The following is a 22,302-nucleotide window of genomic DNA, read 5'->3' as shown; positions in this document are numbered from 1 at the left end:
AGGAAGGGGCCTGTGTGAAGTGGCCAGTCAAGGGTGATGAATGGGTAGTCAGCTGGGCTCAGCCAGTGCTCTGGGCTTCCAGTTGCCATGGGAGCATCCCTGGCATCCAGTGATCTTGCATGACTAACCCAGTTTAGCTGTGGGGCCCATAGGCTGTCCCTGGAAGAAGATGCTTACAGCCAGATGATAACCAGAGAGGGTATGCCATCCCTCGCCTCAAGCCCAACTTAGGCCTTTTTATTACTGTTTTTCTTCCCTTCACATATAGCATTTCCTTTTTGTGGGGTGAGCTAGGGCAGAGTAAGGGGAAGGCAAGGGGAAAAGAAAAGGGAGGGGCAATCAAACTCACCAGGCCTTATAGAGTTGTGAGTTCTTTCATTGTACAATATTCAGCACATCTGCCATACCCACCAGGAGCGGTGTTTGAAAAGTGGGATAAACGTGCCCTGACAGGCCCCAGCATGGGGCTGACTGCAGGCCGCTGTGCAGCAGAGACCCGCCCAAATGAGCCCCTGGGAATTCCTGGGAGTTTGGCCCATCTGCAGAAGAGCATCCTGGTGTTTCTTCAGGCTTGGGTGCTGACACGGAGCTGGGTGGTTGTCTCCATGCACACAGTGCCACACACACAGTCACCTCTGCAGGATGAGTCTCCACATTGGACTGTTCTCTGGTCAGCCTCCAGTTTCTCCCCAGCAGCCTTTCTAGTTGTCACATGGTGGAGGACACAGCGTGATGCGCTCTGTAGGCAGTTAGTTCTCTGGACAGCATCAGTGTTGAACACCCCACATGGCAGGCGGGCGGTGTGTGCTCAGGAAGCAAAAATTTGCGCACATGAGTAGTCTAGCACATGGACAATCGACAGAGCAGCCAGACTTTGCACCCTTCCCCTGCACATTGCCTGCCTTTGAGCGCAGTCAGCTGCTTCCAGCCACCATGTGATTTCACTATGTCTCTCCAGGTAGACTCCTGGGCGGCCCGGAAAGCTGGCGCCAAGGCCCTCAGGAGCATGGCCTGGGTCAGCCAGCGGGAACGCAGCCTGTTATTGGCCCTTTAATGGCCACTTTGCTTCATGTTTATTTGCAGCCTGTCCTTGAAGGAAATTAATGTGAAGAGTCTTTTTAGCACATTAGAGATGACTTGTGAACCTAGAGGTTGATCTCAAACAAGTCTGTAAATTTTAAAGACTCTAAAATAAGCCTTGCAATACAGCTCTCTCATAACTTGAATTACAGCTTCATTCTGTCAGCCCTCTCCCTTTCAAAGGGCCTTCTGTTAAATCCTTCCCCAAGGATGGACCCCAGGTGGCTAAATGTAACCAAATATATATGGTCTGACTCTCCCCGACAGGTACAATGTCTGATTTGTTGACATGCACCTCTTGACGACTGGGGAATGATAAGTGACTGTAAGCCAACAATCCTCTAATGTGCCCACTCTGTCCTTGCCTCACTGGAACCCAGCCTGCACAGCTCCTGTGCAAAGCGATGATTAGGAGCATGCGCCATGAGCCAAGCAGCGGTATCTGAATTTTCATCAGTCAAGGTGGGAACTGAAGGGCTGGCGGTTTGAGGGCACCCAAGGCCCAGCAGGAGGAAGGCCTGGTCGCCCACTCACATCATGATGGCAGCCTAGCAGGCCCGTGGAGGGCACATCTGCTCCAGCAGTGTGCGGAGTGGGCATCAGTGGAGAACAACTCGGCCACACCAGCAGCACCACTTATTAACAAGTTATTTAATTTCTGAACCTTGTTTATTTACTTTTAACGAGAACATGGGTCTCATAAATAGGAGAAAAGCGTGCTTTGCTTAAGTCAGTGCTGTAGAACAGATGCTAGGGTTTCTGGGTAACACCAACTGTTTGCCCTTGACCAGTTACCTGGGGTGTAGTGATTCAAAGTGATACAGAGGTGCCGTGCAAGAAAGATCTGGCAAGCTTACGTAAATATTACAGCCAAGAAAACCTTAGGGAGCAGTCCAATTGGAGTCATCATGGATCAGCTAGACTTGACAGTAATGGGACCCTTGACTGTGTGTGCCACCACTGCCGCATCGTCGCTTAGTCAGCTGCTTCTGGTTCACAGTCTCAACGCATGTGCTCTGTGCACCTGCGAGGACCACTTGGACTGGATGCGTGTGACGTCTGCAAACCTCCAGCCCTTCCTCGCACTTACGGGAACTCTAGGGGTAGGTCTGAGATGTCAGCAGCCCTCCAGGTGGCTCGCACACCTAGGGATGGGCCACTCTTAGCTAATGCGGTGAAAGCCTGAGTAGAAATCAGCAAAGGAGAACTTAAAAAACCAAACAAACAAACAACCCCCCAGAACATTCTATGTGGAAACCAAGAGAAAGTCTGACAAAGCTGCTACCATGCATGTGTAAGAAGAGACATTTTTTCTCAGCATAGGAGAGAAAAATTGTCACCTTTAATTATGTAAATTGATTGTCCTCTTGTAATTACCCCAAGGTAATTACAGCCTTTGTGAGTCCTGTAGGACACTGGCTGCTTCCTCTGAAATCCCCAAGCCCTCCTTCCGGGCTTGCATCTTTGTTTAAAAACAATGGTGTGTAGAGTTGGAACAAAGGGTTACTCATGCCATGGCTTGTATTTTTGATTTTTTTTTTTTTAAGTTTTCATCTCTCCTGATTTCAAAATGGAACCAAGAAAGAGAATAATCATGGGGAAATTTGCCAGGGATCTTAGAGGTGGAAAAAAAAATCTGTAAGCCATTACAAACTTGCAATTGCCTTTGAAGCCAAGTAAACCAGAAAGCTACCCAGTGCGGTTATCCAAACCCTGTCAGCTGCATAGCAGGAGGAAGAAGCAGGGCTCTGAGCTGGGTCTAGGCACTCTCTCCAGGGGGTACAGACAGCTTCCTGTCTCTGCCCCCACTGCTGAGGGAGACCTAGTCTCTTGGGGGGAAAGGGGCATTTCTGTCATGAAACCTGTGCCCCATAAAAAACATCCTGACAGTGATAATCATGATGTCTTTCCTGACTTCACGCCGGAACAATGTCCAGTTGAAGGGTAACAGTGAAACACACACACACACACACACACACACACACACTTCCTCAAAACTGGTATGGCATTATATCTGCCTGCCAGTAACATATTGTTGTACATTGAAAAATAGTTTTTCAGTGGAGTAAGACCTTAATTAACGGTATTTACCCTCATGTGGAGGCACTTTGAGTTGGGGGAGAATAAGCCAGCATGAAAGATTTTCTGACAACGTTTGATTGGCTCTCCTTGAGTTTGCAGTCCTGATGGCATCGTGGCTGGCTTGTTTTGGGCTGCTAACTGCAAGGTCCAAAGTTCAAAGTCACCAGCTGCTCAGAAGCAAGACAGGGCTTTCTACTGTAAAGGGTTCATTCTCAGAAACTTACCAGGGGCAGGTCTACCCTGTCCTGAAGGGTCAGTGTGAGTCGGCATTGACTCAATGGCATGAGTTTATTGTTTTGTTTCTTGGCTGAAAATGCTGAGCTGATGGATGGATAAATACCTCGGTCCTTTTTAACCAGTGAACTTTGTCTGGAGGATAGTTGGACTTGTGGTGTTGATGAGGAAACTGAGTGCTGTGGTTAGCATGTCTTTGTCGGCAGCGGCTGCATGGCACCGAGTTCTGGGTTTTTTGAATGGCCAAGTGAATGCTCACACTCTCACTTTGAAAACGCTGGTGCCACCTGCCCATTTGGGGTCCTGTTTTCTGAGTCAAAGGAGCACTGATGATGCAGTGGGTACAGTAAAAATTAGCTACTAACTGAAAGGTCACCAGTACAAGCCCACCAGCCAGTCTGCATGGGCAAGATGTGGCCATCTGCATGCTTACCAGATTTACAGCCCCGGAAGCCCTCCAGGGCTGCTGTGAGTAGGAATTCGGAATGGGAATCGACTGGATGACAACAGGGAGTGTAACCCCCTCCTAGACCTGCCGTAGAAAGCAAAACCCAAGCCTGTTAACATGCACGAGCGAATAAAGCTCTGAGGACTCCCTTGTAGCCAGCAGTGTCAAGAAGGGGCACTTCCTTAAAGATGAGAATAGCACAACAGGCGGCTTTGGTGAGCCCCGCTGCCCCTAGTGTGCACACCCCACCTGTCAGCCTGTTCTGATGGCTGCCATGTGCACGCATGTCCCGAACATCTTAAAGCAGAGACGCTTACAGTTCAGGAGGGCAAGTGAGTGCCCTGTTTGTGCCTGCAACATTCCTGCCATCCGTTCAATTCTGACTCACGGCAACCCTTAAGATGACTGTGAAGGTCATTTGAAGGAAAAAGGTTATTTCCTGATCACCCCTTGCCATTTTCTTCTCTGACGGTATGCTAGTGTTGCATGATTTCTTTGAACTAACAAGAGGGCATCCCCAAATCAGAAAATTACTTAAAGGAATTCTTTTTTGTTTGCTTTTAATTTTCTTTTAATCATTTTATCAGGGTCTCATACAACTCTTATCACAATCCATACATACATAAATTGTGTAAAGCACATTTGTACATTCATTGCCCTCATCATTCTCAAAACATTTGCTCTCCACTTAAGCCCCTGGCCTTAAAGGAATTCTTGACTCACCTACCCAGGCTCTGTGTCCGCTTCTGAGCAGAAATAAATCTAAACTACCTGAAACACTTGAAATTCAGATCCTATTAAAGAAAACTTAACAGCCAATTTCCTTAACATTGCTTAACTTTTTCTCAGCTTTTCCAGTATGATAACAACCATAAGTTATCCTTTTTGTGGCTCTCAGAGTTGTGATAAAATGTGGTGTTGCAATCTACAGCATCTAGGAATGCAAAGTCATTCCACTGTGTATACGGATAGCCTTGAGAAAAATGAGAATTCCAGAACACATTTCATTGTACTCATGTGGAACCTGTACATGGATCACAAGGCACATGTGAAACCAGAACAAGGGACTACTGCCTCGTTTAAAATCAGGAAAGGTGCGCTTCAGGGTTGTATCCTCTCACCATACTTATTTAGTCTGTATGCTGAGCTAATAATCGGAGAAGCAGGACTATATGAAGAAGAGAGCATTAAGAGTGGAGGCAAGCTTGTTAACAGATGATACATCTTGCTGGCTGAAAGTGAGGAGGACTTGAAGCCCTTGCTGATGAAGATCAAGGATTGTAGCCTTCAGTGTGGACTACAACTCAGTGTTAAGAAAACCAAAAGCATCACAACTGGACCAAGAGGTGGTAACATGATCAATGGAGAAAAGGTTGAAGTTGTTGAGGATTTTGCCTTACATTGATGCACAGCCAGTGCTCATGAAAGCAGCAGCCGAGATCAAATGTCACATGACATTGGTAAATCTGCTGCACAAGACTTCTTTAAAGGGTTGAAGAGCGAGGATGTTGATTTTGAGGACTATGATGTGCCTGACCCAAGTCATGGTGTTTCAATTGCCTCATTCATACGCATATGAAAATTGGACATTGACTAAGGAAGATGGAAGAAGAACCCATGTGAATTGTGAGGAATATTGATAGTACCATGGACTGCCAGAAGAACAAACACATCTACCTCTCTTGGAAGGGGTACATGCAGAATGCTTCTTAGCAGAAAGGATGGCGAGACTTAGTTTCACTTACGAGGTACATGTTTTCGGGAGAGATCAATCCCTGGAAAAGGGCATCTTGCTTGGTAAGGCAGAGGGGCAGCGGAAAAGATGGCATGGAATGACACAGTGGCTACAGCCATGGGCTACAACGTGTAACAATTAGGGTGGTGTAGGATCAGGCTGTTGTACATAGGGCCGCTATGAGTTTGAACCCACTCAGTGTTGTTGTTAGGTGCCACTAGCCCGTTTGACCCATAGGGACCCTGTGCACAACAGAAGGAAACACAGCCTGGTCCTGTGCCGTCCTGACAGTTGTTCCTATGATTCCCATGCCGAGCCCATTGTTGCAGCCACTGTGTCAGTCCATCTCATTGAGGGCCTTCCTCTCTTTCGCTGCCCCTTCACGTTACCAAACACGATGTCCTTCTCCAGGGACTGGTCTGCCCTGACAATAGGTCCAGAGTACGTAAGACGAAGCCTTGCCACCTTTAGCCCTAAGCACTCAAAAGCATCTAACAAAAACCACAGGAAAAATTTTGGGGACAGTAGTCTAAGTAGATAATTTTCTATCAAATTCTAGTGGATTCTGCCAGGTAGCTTAACTCACTCCTCTCAATTTTAGGTAGGAAGACTATATAAGTAATAAAAGATTATTTTTTAAAGGGTGGTGTATTTTTTTAAAGTATTAATTTTACATTGTTTTCTAGAAGTAAGTCTGAAAAAACTGAAAATAAAAACACGTGTTTCAAATACCACACTGTGTGAAAGTAGTGACCGTTAAAAACAAAGCCTAGTGACCGTGTTTATGTAATGTACCATATTTGAGTAGGAGAAGCGAGACAAATGTGTGGTTCTATTATGATTGAGCTTCCAGGACAGGACAGCTCATTGTCAATATAATGCTTGGCAGGCATGAGGACATCGCTAGAGTAGGTGACCTTGGATACCTGAGATTTTCCAGTAGCTGAAAATTGGATCCAGGATGTGTAGTTGAGAAAGAAATTTCTGAGACTGGAATAAAAACATGGAAGTCCAGTTATCACTGAGGGGTAGTGGGACTTAGTTGGTCCCATTGGAACATGGATTTGGTGAGCTGGTCCCGGAAGAATCTGTTTGGTTTCAATGAAGGGTGCTCTGGGGTAAGTGTGGGGGAGCCAGGGGTTGCTTCTTGGAAGAGTATGTTCAGGGGATGAACCTGACTTGAGACTGTGGAATAGTCCAGGTCATGCAGGAACCTGATGCCAGAGCAAGAGGTTAGAGTGTATGCTGCAGCGATAGAGCCATCAAGGAATCCTGAGTCACCGAGTGCTGGTGTAACAACAACAAAAGATCACAAGTGGGCCGCCTTGAAGAACAGAATTTTACTTTCTCACACTGCAGTAGGTGGGAAGTGCAAGTTCAGACTGTGGTTCTAGGGGAGGTCTTCCCGTGCCCATAATCCTGCTAGGCTTCTGGTGTCTTTTGGTGTCTGTCAGCCCCAGGGAGAAGTGCCTTGAAAGAAAGCCTCACTGGTGTGCTGCTAGAAAAGCAGCCGCTCAGACACCCAGTGAGCACACCTGTGACACACACGGGCGCCTTGATTCTGCACTGCCTGGATGGAGAAAGGTGGTCATGAGAGAGCAGGGGAAAACCCAAACCAAACGCACTGCCACCAAGCCAGCTCTAAGCCACCCTGAGAACTTCCGACAGTATAACCCTTTGAGGGAATTAGGAAGCGTGGGCTTCTCCCGAGGAGCCAGCTGGTGGATTTGAACTTTGGGCCTTGCAGTTAGCTGACCAACTTGCAACCGCTATGCTACTGGGGCTCCTCCTGAGAGAGTAAAGAAGGCAGGAAATGGACACGAGGGCTAAAGGTACATATAAATTTTGGTGGGCAGTTGAATATTTTCTACTCAAATCATACTGGGGGCTGGGAGATTCAACAGACTCCGTAGAAGCCAACACTATGAGGACAGAAGTGTTTCATTTCATTAATGATCTGTTATTAATGATCTGTTATTCTCAGGAATCACTTGTGGGGCATGGGAGGGATTAGCTTGTCTTGCTAACAGTCAAACAAGCCCCCTTTTGGCTTAAATGGAAACCAGAGTTTCACTCCTTGTGGCTACCTTCTCTATTTTGTTGCTCAGGGAATGCCTTTTTACCCCCTGGATGCAAAAACTGATTGGGGACACTTTAAAAAAAAAAAAAGTGGTTTGAATAGGGCAACCAGGTTATAGAGCTTCCTAGTACTTAGAACTGATATTTGAAATGAGAAATAAAAAAAAAATCATCTCTTCCCCAGGGAACCAGGACAGATAAACCCCTCAGGACCAATAATGAGAGTAGTGATACCAGGGGGGAAGAGGGAAACTGATCACAATGATCTGCACATAACCACCTCCCAGGGGGGCAGACAAAAGAAAAGTGGGTGAAAGGAGACAGTGGTCAGCATAAGACATGAAAAAAAAAAAGGATAAATTATCAAGGGTTCATGAGGGAAGGAGTAGGGGAGGGAAAAAATGAGCTGATACCAAAGGGAGAAAGAAAATGTTTTGAAAATGATGTTGGCAGCATACATACAAATGTGATTGACACAATGGATGGATATATGGATTGTGATAAGAGTTGTATAAGCCCCCAATAAAATGATTTTTTCCAAAAACATCTCTTCAGTTTTACATGCCAAGACACTCCCTGTAAGAGTAGGTTGCAAATAAAGTATAAATGCTGTTTTGGGTGCCTCATAATCTTTTAATTATTAAATAAGCCTTTTGATTCTAATCTTCCAAAATGTAGGCTCCTGATCCAGGAAAGCGGCCTTTGTAAAGTTCACATCCTGCTGACTCCCTCAGATGTTAAGCTTCTATCTCTACCCAGTATTTTGCAAGCTGACATAAAAATGTCGTTCACCGCGTCTCATTCCTACCGTTGTCTGTGAAAAAGACTGCTCATTCAGGAGTCGGTCCTATGCCCTGAAGACCACAGAGCAGGGCAAGTGAATGCCCAGGTTTCTGGAGCTGGGACCCCGTGCTGAGGGTTCACAGCCATTGACCAAGGAGTGGTCCAAGGGACTGAGGCCTGTACTAACTCACCTCCCTTGCCATCACTTCGTCCAGGACCTGGCCTCCTTCCACGCATATTCACATACATGCAAACCAAAGCCCTGGTACTGATCCACTTTATTGTTTTTGCTCTTTTGTGGCATTGAAAACAGCTTGTACAATGAAGATAGAAACCTGCTCCGAATTAGAGAAAAAGAAAGGCGCAACCAGGAAGCTCATCAAGAGAAGGAGGCCTTTCCTGAGAAGATCCCCCTTTTTGGAGAGCCCTACAAGGTAGGTCACTACGGGAGGAGCTCATCGACCGTGGCCGTTCACTCTGTTGATGCAAAGGATTCGGCTGTGAAAATAAGAAAGCGTATCAGAGGGGCTGGTGGAAAAAGAAGTATCAAGCGTTCTCAGAACAAACATAGCTAGAGTCTACCATAGTTTGTGGTTCTCCTTCGTAATGCTTGTCTCCCACATGCAATCAGCCATGTGTCTATGACAGGATTCTCAACAGAGGCGTAGAATTAAAAGTGCGCCTTAAACTTTACTTGCTGCACATTTCATCTGAAGTTTTGTTTTTTGTATTTTTTTTGGTGCGGGGGGGGTATTATCTAATATGGCTTATTAAATTTAGTTTTATTTCCCTTTTCTCTTCGGTATCTAACTATCTTTCTTTGATTTATTTTCAGACAGAAAAAGGCGATGAACTGTCCAGTCGGATACAGAACATGCTAGGAAATTATGAAGAAGTAAAGGAGTTTCTTAGTACCAGTTCCCACCCACATCGCTTTGATGCTTCTGAAAACAGGCCGGGAAAGCCCAGGTATCCTCTATTTCCTGACAAGGGGAGCAGCGTTCCACCTCACTCCTTCCACACGAGCGTTCACCACCAGCCCATTAGCACTCCTGCCTCTGGACCACTTCCTGTTGGTAACATGAGCCACAATCCAAAGACAGCACAGCCCAGAGTGGAATCAAGTCTGCGCGCCAAAAGCTATGGCCCATTGGATGGCCAGCATCTGAGCCAGGATCGCCTTGGTCAGGAGCGGTATGGCCCTAGTCATCACCAAAAAGGTGACCACAGAGCTGATGGCAACCGTTGTTCTTTGATGGCAGGCTCAGCTCCAGAGAGGGAACTTTCTCCCTTACTCTCCTTGCCTTCCCCGGTGCCCCCTTTGTCACCGATACATTCCAGCCAGCAAACTCTTCCCCGGACACAAGGAAGCACCAAGGTTCACAGCAGCAACAGTAGCAGTAAAGGCTATTGCCCAGCCAAATCTCCCAAGGACCTAGCTGCGAAGGTGCACGATAAGGAGACCTCTCCAGACAGTGTGTTGGCACTTGCCAGCATTGGGGTGGCCCCTCCCCAGGCATCCTCTCAGACATTTCCCCCACCTTCTCTCCCCTCAAAAAGTTTTGCGATGCAGCAGAAGCCGACCGCGTATGTCCGGCCCATGGACGGTCAAGATCAGGCTCCCAGCGAGTCTCCTGAACTGAAACCACTGCCGGGGGACTACCGGCAACAGCCCTTTGAGAAAACAGATCTAAAAGTGCCTGCCAAAGCCAAGCTCACCAAGCTGAAAATGCCTTCTCAGTCAGTTGAGGTGAGTGGAATTTCATAACTTGGGCAAATTCCAATTCGAAGACAGATTTGCAATGGAAGTGCCTACAGGATAGGGGGAGGGCAGTGGCCTTTGGGCAGTGGAATTTCTTTTGGGGGTTTTAGGATTTTGCTAACCTACAAAAACCTGTCAAGATGTACTACTAGCAGCAGCCACTGAAGTGTGTTCTGCAGGTAGGTGGTAAAGATGTACGGTGGTACCATAATTTAGATCGAGTGAGACAGATTCAGAGTGCAGTGCGGTATGTCTTGAAGAGCTGTACACCTGGGTAAACCACATCCGAATCAAGACCAAGATTCCTATCACCGGAAAGGTTCAGGAGGGTTTGAGTAACTTTGTTTTTTTGGGTTGGGAGAAAACTGACTCCTGTAACAATGCAGAGGGGGGAGATCAGATTTTGGGGGGTGGGGGCAGCCTCAATTATTTTTTACTGAGATCTAAACCATTTAGGAAAAAAGAAAAAGCAGATCAGACTGTTAAAGGCACAAAGCCTTTGTATTTTTAAAAATTGATTTCCCGTAAGTTAAAAGAAACATCAAAACTAGAATTCTGCTCTAATCATTTTTATTTAAAAGAAGACCAGACCTTTGCCAACATCTGATTTGAATGTATCACAAATATAATACAGAACAGTATTGATTTTTAAAGTAACTAAAAATTATGCTTTTTTATTTTTTAAACTAAGAGAGAATATTCCCTTTTCTACTCAGTTGAGCAAGAGGATATACTATGATTGAAGAGAATCAGCATATATATCTGTCAGTGAGCTTTTAAAAATAGTTTTTTTTATAGTATTGTTTTTTTTAAGTCTATCTGTTAGTATAAAGTCAGTGAAATCATACCTGTGTTGGGTAAGCATTCTGTTTTGTAGATTTATTGCTCAAAGCTCTGTGTCTCCCTGTAGCAGCCATCCATAAGGTCAGAAGGTAGAATTCCTGGAGACTTAAAAGGACGCAAAACAGACTTTAAGATGCTTAGCTGGAAAGGGGCCCTTTTTCATTGATCAGGAAAATCTGATTCTCAGGGGTCCCAGTGTGGGTTTTGATGAAAAAAACAAACCAAACTTCCTGGCATTGAGGCCGATGCCAACACATAGTGACCCTATAGGACAGGGTAGAACTGGCCCTATGGGTTTCTGAAGTTGTAAATCTTTACGGGAGTAGAAAGCGTCATCGCTCTCCCGAGGAGCGGGTGGTGGTTTTAAACTGCTGACCTTGTGGTTAAGCAGCCCAGTGTGGAACCACTAAGCTACCAGGGCTTGGAAGGGCTGGAATTCTGGCTTCAGTTGGCTCTTCAGTTCGGAGTGCTCCCGGAGGCTGAGGACTAATGAAGAATAAGCAGGGAAGAGGAGGGGGGCAATAAATTAAATGGTAGAAAGGACCAAAAGGCAGAACTCTACCTTGGGCTCCAGTGAAAGAAGATTCAGCTCAGGGAGCATTCTGTGCTGGGATGCGAATGGGACTGGAGGACTAGATAGAGGGCAACGAGGGAAGCCCTCCTTCCCCAAATGGTCAGTTAGCTTAGAATCCAGAGATGAAAGAACAGAATGGGATTTTCGTTGCTTTGCTTTGTTTATCAAATAGGATCTGTTCTCAATTTAAGAAGCAGAAAGGGAACAATGAAGCGATCTAAAAACAACAGCAACAAAAAAAACCTTGCTAACCGGCTTTAAAAGTGTTTTAAAACGTTGTGAGAGACAGATTGTGAAATAGTGTGTCATGTACCTGTGCTATTTGTCCAACAGTGTGCTGAAATGTAGGTTGGGATCCAGAAGTACTGCTCCCTACCCCAGGACATAGTACAATCTAGGGTGAGGACACACACACACACACCACCCCACACCACACAACCCCACACCACACCACCCCACACCACACCACACCACCCCACCCCACACCACCCCACCTAGAGGAAATAGAGTAGAACCATCTAATGTCAGCATGAACAAATTTTTTGCCTATGTAAACCCAGCCGATTTGTTTCCAAGGAGATCATCCGGATTGTATTTTTTGCTTCCTGGGGGAGCGGGGAGATCTTGAGGGAAAGGGGGGGCATTCTGCGCCCATATGATTTACACCTTGGAAAACCCACAGCAGCATCCCTACTCTATCCTGTAGGGCAGTGGTTCTCAGCCTTCCTAATGCCGTGACCCTTTCAGAGTTCCTCATATTGTGGTCACCCCAACCATAAAATTATTTTTGTTGCTACTTCATAACTGTAATTTTGCTACTGTTATGAATCGGGTGATCCCTGGTGAAAGTGTCCTTTGACCCCCAAGTTGAGAACCGCTGCTAGAGGGTCACTATGACTGGGATGAACTGGATGGCAGTGAGTTTTTGGTTTGGGGGCAATAAATGGAATCAAGGTTCCCCCAGGATTTTCATGTCCCTCAGATTTAACACAGGTATTTCAAACTCTGATATATAGGAAGAGGGCCCTTGGAAGCATTTGAAACGAACAAAAGCTTAACAACTTTGTGGTTGGGAATGGCTTCGCACTCACACATGTGCCCTTGGCAGCTGAGTAGATGTAGGTTTTTACTCTGCCTCTATTTGAGGTCACCATTCCCTGTGCTCCGAGCTCCTGTGGTCTGTGTGGGTTTCTCCTACCCATGGCAGCTGCAGAGACACCTGCAGGGGGAGCCTTGAGTGGTGGGGGTTGGGTGGGAGAACGAAACCGGGGTGGAGGGGGCTGGGGGCAGGTTCAAGGTGACCTGTATGTGTGTGGCATCTAAGGGGCTAAGAGCTTGATGTGAACTGGGAAAGAGGGATATTGGACTATATGTGGTTGGCTGAGTTTTCGGTTGGGGTTCGCTTTTTAACCTCCCATCTTACAGACGTATTTATTTTTGTTCACACCACCTACTTGGTGTAGTTTGTTTCACAAAATGCTGGTTGAGCTTAAAACCTCACGTTTCAATGTTTCTTGAAACCCAAGGAAAGCATTGAGAAGATAAAACAAACACAACACCAGAGAATCCAGCCTGCAACAGGTTTATCCTGAGCAGACTGAGAGCATGTGAGGAGTTGGTTCTCACTCTTGGCAAACCCCCGTCGTACGTCAGCAAAGCAGTTCTCCTACTGTCATGTGTCACAAACAACGCACTCCTCCCGCCCCTCCCACCATCCTGTGTGTGTAGCACCCACTGTATGCATATGTGCACAGAGCGAAGAGAAGGGAGGTGGGACTAAGGTGGCTTTGCTTTGGTTGTTTAATTTTGCTGTAGGGAAAGTCAGAAGGGTCTTGGTTTTTTCTTTCCTGACTCTGAATGTGTGGAGGCTTGACATTTGTGCTGAGGACCTGTCCCACCTCCACCGGCTTTTATGAACCAGTATTAAAAAAAAAAAAAGTAATTAACCCCCAAAATTCCTAAGCTGCATAAGGAGGATCACTTAGCCTCTCCTTTCCCCTCCTAAGAAGAAGTAGTTTGTATATTGTAGTTGGTTCTCTGAAGCATAGCATTATTATTAATATTACTATTATTTTGGCACAAGTCATTTTCACAGTTAAAACTTGGTCTTTTCCTAAAATTCTGAAGGGGGAAAAAAAACACCAGAAAGTGAATACGCTGCCTCCATAGAGGTCTGAGTCACACCAATCTGTACTCGGTGTTCTGTGGGAGTGTCGGCTTTAGCTCTGTGTCAGCTGGAAGCTGGACAGCGTGCTGTGAAATGGCCTCTCTGAGGCTGGGGCCCAGCCCGCCCGCCCGCCTGCCCTCGGGGATGCCTTCCGGAGCCCACGTACAAGTGACAAGCAAAGCCATGGCTCTGTGCGTGAGTCTTCCCTCGCCCGGGCCTCGGGCTTGGCTAGAAGCGGGGATTCGGGTTAAAGATAACAGGATTTATGCCTTGCCTTACTTGAGTATCGCAAGGAGCATTCCATTGAATGGAATCTTCAAGCTAAATATCCAGGCCCTTCCTTTTGTGAAGAAGGCCTTCAATGGTGAAGTGCAGGCGCAGAGGCTGAGCTGACACTCGCAGTACAGAGTAGAACTGCCCCTGTGGGGTTTTGAGGCTTTAACTCTGTATGGGAGCAGAAAGGCACTGCCCTGAACCCTCTACAATGGATTGGCTGATCGTATCAGATCATAGGGCATGATTGCCTCAGCACATAACTGCTAAATGATTGCTAGCCAAGATGGCATCATATATTTGGGGAGTAGACAATGCAATCTATGACCCCAGACACTGCCATTGAGTCTATTTCAACCCAAAGCAACTTCATAGAACTGAATAGAACTAACTGTTCCTTGGGGTTCCTGGGACTGTGACTCTTTATGGGAGCAGACAAGCCTCGTCTTTCTCCCACGGAGCGACTGGTGAGCCCGAACCATCACTCCTGGTATACGTAGTCCAGTGCTTAACCCACTGTGCCACCAGGGTCCTGTCCATCCCGAACAGAACCCTGCTATCTTCCAGGCATTTGAGTAGTCCCTGGGGATATTGTCACAATCAAATAGACAAGGCCCCTCATCAAGCTCCTTAGACAAGGTCCCTCCTATCCTAGATGGTTTCTGTTCTGTAGCTGAGATAGGGAGCTCACACATAAACGGAAGTTGTAGGCTTTGAGAGGTATGCTCTAGGAAGTAAGGAGGGTGGTGCAGGTGAGAAGAACCTGAGGAGATCACCTTTACAAGGGCAGCTAGGCCAGGCCCCTGGAGAGCGGTGACTTGCAGGAGACGTGAAGGGCGAGCAGGAGCCGGTTATGCAGCGTTAGGAAAGAGGTTCGTTTCAGGGCAGGAAACAGGAAGTGCACATATCTCAGACCGGGGAGAGGGAATGACAGAAGTCAGGGCAGTCGGGCCAGAATGCCCAGAGGAGGAGAGGATGTGGGGTGGCGAGATCAGAGGGGATGGGCAGGAGTGAGGCCGTGGTAAGTGTGTGGGTTTCCTGGGGCTGCCAGGACAAATGACCACTACCTCTGTGGCCTACAACAGAAAAGTTGTGTCTCACAGTCCTGGAGGCCAGAAGTCTGGAATCAAGTTATGAGCTGGGTTGGTTCCTTCTGGAGACTCTGGGAGAGAATATCTCTCTATTTTTTTGAGAGAATATATTCTGTGTAACCCTTCCCTTGGCTTGTAGCTGCATCTGTCCAGTCATAGTCTGTGCCATCGTCTCAGGCTCCCATCTCCCTGTCTTTTTTCCCGAGGGTGCCAGTCCTCGGATTAGGGCCTCCCGAAACCCAGATGTCTCATAAAGTACCAGGGGCATAGCTCTTTGGAATAATTCAATCCACTGTAATAAGGTGTTTGGTTTGTTTTTTAAGTGTGAAGGAAGTTCACGGGAGGGGTTTAGCCAAGAGAGCAGCATATGTACGCTTGTCTGTGAAACGCTCTCCCTCAACCTACATTGGTGGGGGTGGGGGTAGCTTCAGGAAGATATTCAGTGGTGGTGGCTTGGAGTCCAGTTAGTCACAGAGGACACAGGGAGAAGTAGCCAAATTCAGGATATGGATTGGTAGAACTGACAGGGCTGCATGACGGTTTGGAGCTGGGTGTAGCCTGAGGGGTGAGGGATAGTTCGATAGCAAGGACGGCACTCTGGGTTACGTGTGTTGTTGTCTTATTTTTAAATATTTTACTGTTTTTATAGTGAAAACATACACAATAAGATAGGGTTCTGTTTGTGTGTTTATTTTTTTATGGGCCTGCTCTGAATATTTCAACTTCTTCAAAGTAAATGTTGTGGGCTAATGCAGGTTATTATTCAAGAATTTCTGTAGCTCTTTTTCAGGAACCTTGGTATTATTCTTCACCTTGTGTCAACATCCTTGTTTCCGTTCCCATGAATGGTGTCTCACTGCCCCCTCCCCCGAGCTTCTCATCTAGGCATCAGAGCAGTGGTTCTCAGCCTTCCTAGTGCCGCAGCCCTTTAATGCAGTTTCTCATGTTGGGCTGACCCCCAACCGTAACATTATTTTCGGTGCAACTTTAGAACTGTAATTTTGCTACTGTTATGAATCAGGCGACCCCTGGGATGGGGTCCTTCGTGACCCAAAGGGGTCATGCCCACAGGTTGAGAACTGCTGCCATAGAGTAACCCATTGGTTTTATAATTCGAGAAATAAGAACAGTGGGATGATTCCAGTTCCTGGGGTGGAAGATGAATATGGGCAGCCCAGGTTGGTTGGATGGATTGTACATTAAGGGTGCATACCTATGTTGACACCAGTAAGAAGGCACGAGTAGCAATCCAGCTCCAGGGACATGTCAAGGCTGAAAAGAGTAAATGTGGGAAAGGTCTGCATAGGTTGTTGCTTATTGCCACTGAGGCAGGGCTGACTCACATTGACCCTTGAGCGCAGAGCAGAACTGCTCTGTGTCGTTTTCAAGGCCATGCCCCTTCACAAGCCCTGGTTTTGGTCTCCAGGTGGTTCTACCTGCCAACCTTCTGGCCAGCAATTCAGCCTTTAGCAGTCTGCACCACCCAGGGACTGCTGACTGACTGCATAGCATTGACATTTGAAGCATCAGGATGAGCAGATACCCCCAAGCAGCCTTGGATGAGCACCTTTCAGGCTGAACTCTCCCTGCTGCAAAGAGAGATGGGAGGAGGCAACTGATGAGGACCTGCTGGGTTCAGATGGAAAAGTTGCAGATCATCTTAGAAATTTAAGAATCTGCTTATAGATTAGTGGGAATTATGGGTTGCTTTTTGTTTTCTTTTAACCTAGTGTTTAAAGTGTTCATGTATTGCTACCTTGTTATTTATTTCAAATTTACACCCCCAAATAACTGGCTGGCATCTAGAAGAATTTACTGTTAGGTCAACTTACCACTAGGGAACTCCTTGTATCTCTCTACTCCTGTGAAGGGTTACAGTCTTGGAAACTCACAGGGCAGTTCTACCCTGTCTTCTAGAGTCTTTAGGCATCAGCAACAACTCAGTGGTCACAAGTGAGTGAGTAACTCCTTGTATGGGCCCACTGCACTAACGCCTCCCTTCAGATATTCAAATAGTACCTGCAGAAATGAATTCATTTTTAATTTTAATCATTTTATTGGAGGTTATTACAGCTCTTATCACAATCCATACATCCGTCCATTGGGTCAAGCACATTTGTACATTTGTTGCCACTATCATTTTCATAACATTTTTTTTCTATTTGAGCCCTTGGTATCAGCTCCTTATTTATTTTCCCTCCCTCCCCTTCTCCATATCCCCCGGCCCCATGAACCCTTGATAATTTTTTTTTCTCATGTCTTACACCAATTACTGTATCCCTTCAGTCTTACACCGACTGCTGTATCCCTTCACCAACTTTTCTGTTGTCCATCCCCCTGGGAGGGAGTTATATGTAGATCACTGTGATCGGTTCCTCCTTTCTCCTCCACCTTCCCCTCCTGTTATGGCTGCTCTCATTATCGGTCCGGTGGTGGGCGGGGGGAACGGGGACGAGATATCTGTCCTGGATTCCCTATGCTCTAGTCTAGCCGGATTTGTAAGGTAGAATTGGGACCATGATTAGTGGAGGGGGGAAGCATTAAAGAACTAGAGGAAAGTTGTATGTTTCATCAGTTATACTGCACCCTGACTGATGTGTCTCTTCCTTGTGACCCTCCTGTAAGGGGAATGTCCAATTGTCTATAGATAGACTTTGGGTCTCCACTCTATGCTCCCCCCTCATTCACATTGATATAATTTTTTGTTCTGGGTCTTTGATGCTTAATACCTGATCCCACCAACACCCCACAATCAAACAGGCTGGTGTCCTTCTTCCATGTGGGCTTTGTTGCTTCTCAGCTAGATAGTCGCTTGTTTATCTTCAATCCTTTAAGACCCAGACTCTTTATCTTTTGATAGCTGGGCACCATCAGCTTTCTTCACCACACTTGCTTATGCACCCATTTTGTCTTCAGCAATTGTGTTGGGAAGGTAAGCATTATAGAATGCTGGGTTATTAGGACAAAGTGTTCTTGCATTGAGGGAGGATTTGATTAGAGGCCCAATGTCCATCTGCTACCTTAATACTTACCATTTAAATATATGTATATAGATCTATTTCTCGGTCATTATATATAAATATATTTACATATGTACATGCCTGTATTTAGATCTCTATAAATGTCCCTTGCCACCTAATTCTTTCCTCTTACTTCCTTTTAAGACATGAATTCATTGAGGAATTACTTCAACTCCTGGCACGTCTCAACAGGTTGAGCCTTCCTGTGTCTTAAAAATTGCCAGCCTAACTGAAATGAATTAATTCCCAGTGGAATACCATGAGATGGTGATTCACTTTGCAGTCACATGGCCAAACATTCATTCTTTCTTCCCTCTTTAGCTTCTTATTGTCTTAAGCCTGAGAAAAAAAAGTTTTCTTAAACCCTTTTTAGGGAGTTCCCTTTCAGTGTACTGGCGGTCTGTATCCTGCTGACTGACCGCTCCAGTGTCCTAAGAAGTCCACTTTGTCATGTAAACGTTACGAGGTCAGGAGCTTTCTCCAGAAACGCCTGGAGCTTGACAGTGTGCCAGACCTAGTAGCGGTGGTGGGCTCACAACACGGTCAGATCAGAGCACTGCTGTGGTCTCGGGCCTTAACACCCAGTTAGACACGGGCAGGATTCAGATAACCACACGGGTGCCCCAAACAAACTCCGTATAGGAGTGGAGACCTTTGGTGGTTTCAAACTGCTGATCTTGCAGATGCAGCCCAGTGCGTGACCACCTCGCCAACATCCACAAACTCGCCACAGTGAGTCTTTCTCTGTGTACTCACTGCACCCCTCTAGCAGTCAGAAAAGCAGGCCACAGAGAAAGTACTGTAGGGCAGACAGGCTGACGGCTAGATGGGGCATGTCGCCGGCCATGTTGTTCTGCCTGTAGAAGGTGCTTTCATTTTCCTGTGCTCCTTGGTCTTGAGCCATTGTTTACAGGCTGGAGACTTCGGGTGAAAATTCAGGTTCTCCATTTCTCCAGAAACTGGCAGCGAAGGCGGAATGGAAGCTGCTTCCACTTATCTTCCTGGTTCCAGCAATTGTTTGGCATTTGAGGAAGCACTTTTAAAGTCGGCAGAAACATTTAAATCGTGCAGGCAAAATAGCTTTGAGACGTTTTCAAAGAGTTTGTTCAGAGACTGAGGTTCCTTTCTAGTAAGCCCAAGAAGAAAACATAAAATTGAGACTAGAAGCTCTTTCTGGTTGGTACTAATTAGAATTGTTTTTCCTCTTTGGGTTTTGCTGTCTAGCTCTTCTCAAAATGCCAGAAGGACACTTGGTACCAGCATCAGAAACCCCGGCCCCTCGCTGTTGTTTTCACACTTGAGATGTTTGTGTACGGCTATTGGACTCCCCCCTGGGTCTCTCAAGTTGTCCTCTTGCCAAGATGTAAGACATTCAACTCCCTTGAATCTTCCCAGGCTGCACACTCTCCCAGGTTCTCACATAACCGCCCCAAGTCCTGTTAGCTCTTCTCTAAATTAATTGCGTCTCTATTTTGAGCCAACCGATAAATCTTCAGGGACAGAGAACCAGATACTCGGAGGAGAGGCCTGTTGATGCCTTGAGTTCGTGGTTTGGATTTTGGCTGCTTTGAGTGAGGGTGACCAATACTCATGAGAGACGCAAGCAGCATTCCTCCTCAGAGAGGATCCTGGCTCGTGTTATCATAACAAGTTTATTGTTTTGGCCTTGCCGTTCCCTTTGCCAGTCCCTGAGAGCTGTTTGAAACTCATTATTTCCAAGGTTTCTTTGCGGCATGTTCACATAGCTAGCCCAGGAACTTTAGAAGCAGCTATTTTTATATTGGTTTTGTTCCCTTGTTTAATTATTGGAACCAGTAGGTTGGAAATTCACCCCACCCCCGCTCCCGGAGGTCGCTGGTCCATATCCTTGTGCGTCATTTAAATCCCTGTTTCAGCATGGCCTACTTTCTGCGTTTGTTCCTCTAACCAGGGAAATTTATGAAGCCTATTTTAATCTATTTAATCCCTTTGGTTGGAAGTTTTCGAGGTTTAATGTTTTAATCTAGGGGTCTCAAAATGTAAGTAGTGGGAGGTACTAATTCGAGTTCTATCCCTTAGATAAATCACCTTTTGTTGTTATTGTAATGTATCAATAATAGAATTCTGAGAATTCATATTGGACAATAATGTGGAAGTTAGAATTGAGCTACATAAAACTAAGAAAGAAGAATTCTAATATAAATTTTGGGTAATCCTTAAACACTTAAATTTAAGAGATTTTTCCCTTTCCCTTAGAGCTCAGTGTTTAAAATATTTCACCTCACAGCAAGCATTAACTATTGCGTTTTAGAAATTTTCTTTTTTACAGTATTGTATGCTGTATTTAGGATTGCTTATGTTACTGTCAACGTTTTCTTTTCATGCTTGAGCATGTGGTAATTTGTGGAAAAGCCCATTTTCCTATCAGTTCATCTGGACAGTCGTCGGAAATGTAGAAAACCTTTCCTTTCAGGAACAGTTTGATTATAGAAGACTCACATGTTGTGCAGTCTAGGCGTCTGCCTTTTTGGTTACCAGAAGCCTGAATGTTTGCTAGCTCTAAAGAGAGTTGATGCAAGAGAGTTCATGTGCACAGTAGACTTATGACAAAATGCAAGAAGTGCAAAGTGCGATCAGTCTGAAGAAGGTAACGTGACACTATGATTAAAGGTGTTGTAGGGCGCTGACACCGTCCCGTCCCACTGTTCAGTTGACGCTGGGAGGGATTCTAAGTGCTTTCTGTGTGCAAGCTTGTGTCGTAATCCTCAGAATTAGCCCAGGCAGCAGACATCATTGTTATCCCCGCTTTAATGAGAGACTTACAGAGGCTCAGAGAGATGTGCTTGCCAGATGGACCCAGTCCTTAAAATAATTTAACTGGGATTCAAAGCGGAGTGACCTGGTCTCTGAGTGCGTACCCTCGGCCACTACATCTAGATCCTCGCTGCCTTCACGCTGACCTCCAACCCGCAGTGCTCCCTAGGACGGAGTAGAACTGTCCCGAATGGTGTCCACGGTCACGCGTCCTTATGGAGGCAGACTGCCCTAGCGTCCGCCTGCGGAACCACGGACCTTTTGGCCAGCAGTCCTGCATCACAATCTACAGTACGTTGTTTTTTTAAAAATACGTTTTATTGAGATCTAGATGAAATTGTACGCATCAAGTTAATTATGATTTATTTTGAAGCTACCTCTTCTCTCCAGAGACCAAAGATCCAGCTCTTCTAAGGCGAGTTCTCATCCCACACTTCAGAGGCAAGCTGTCTCGAGACGTGGGCTACAGCACTCTTACCATCTCTACCCAACCTGCCTCTGTTTCATCCCTCCCACTGCCCTGCCCTGCCTCCTTGTCCTTGCCTTTGGGAAATGTCCGCCATTTGGCTTTCTGGAGGTGATGACCCCAAGGGGCCCGTTTTCACAGGTGGTGGTGTTTGTCTCACAAGTCGGTTTATTGTTTGGCTGAAAGGTGGCCTCTGCGAGTTGCTCCTAAAAGAGCATCTTAGGAGGATGTTCTTGGGGTTTCTTATAGTCTCTCCCAGTCCAGCAAGTCTGTCTTTATGAAATTGGCATTTATTCTACATTTTCCTCCCATCCTACTAGGGGGCCTTCTTTTGTATGTGTTGTCAGAGGAGTCTGTGGTGGCAGCTGGGCACCATCTAATACTTCTGGGTTCAGGGTGTTGGGTAGAGTCAAGCACACCCACTCATGCACTGCAGTGATGTTGTCAAGGAATATCTTAGATGTCTGCTTGCAGACTTTTGAGTCCTTGTATGCGACTCGCCAAACAAGGATTTAGAATACTGTCTTTATAAACCAAGTTATACCAGCTGTCCCATGAGACTAGTACTGAGCATCCAAGCCCACTAAACCAATCCCTTAAGTTGTTTGGGTATGGTCTAAGAAGTATCCATAACTGGGCCCCTTAGGCGCTTTGTGGTATGCATGAAGATGTGTCCAGCTCATATACATATACCCACCACTAAGCACATACTTCTTACATATCATCTGCCTTCTACATTTTTTTCCCACAGCTGCTCTTTCTACCTGGAGACATTTTCATAAGCGCTGCTATGCCATTAAAGACAAAAGCATGCTGCTGTTTAAAACACACACACACACACACACACACCAGAATTCCCAGGGGGTAGGAGT

The 22,302-nt window shown here is 46.1% G+C and overlaps 1 protein-coding gene across 2 annotated transcripts in view; it reads left to right on the top strand.

The window, feature by feature from the left end:
- The window catches only part of AFF1 (ALF transcription elongation factor 1), a 280,369-nt gene that overhangs the window by 157,489 nt on the left and 100,578 nt on the right, over positions 1-22,302 (top strand). For both annotated transcript variants that reach the window (XM_075544047.1, XM_075544046.1), the window contains exons 3-4: positions 8,755-8,875; positions 9,277-10,191. In XM_075544047.1, the coding sequence (XP_075400162.1) occupies positions 8,755-8,875; positions 9,277-10,191 (1,036 nt within the window). The remainder of the gene's footprint in view (positions 1-8,754; positions 8,876-9,276; positions 10,192-22,302) is intronic.

This window comes from Tenrec ecaudatus, chromosome 3 (assembly GCF_050624435.1).
Source record: "Tenrec ecaudatus isolate mTenEca1 chromosome 3, mTenEca1.hap1, whole genome shotgun sequence".
Lineage (NCBI taxonomy): Eukaryota > Metazoa > Chordata > Mammalia > Afrosoricida > Tenrecidae > Tenrec > Tenrec ecaudatus.
The sequence above is the reverse complement of the archived record's forward strand: the minus strand, read 5'-3'. Positions and strand labels throughout refer to the sequence as shown.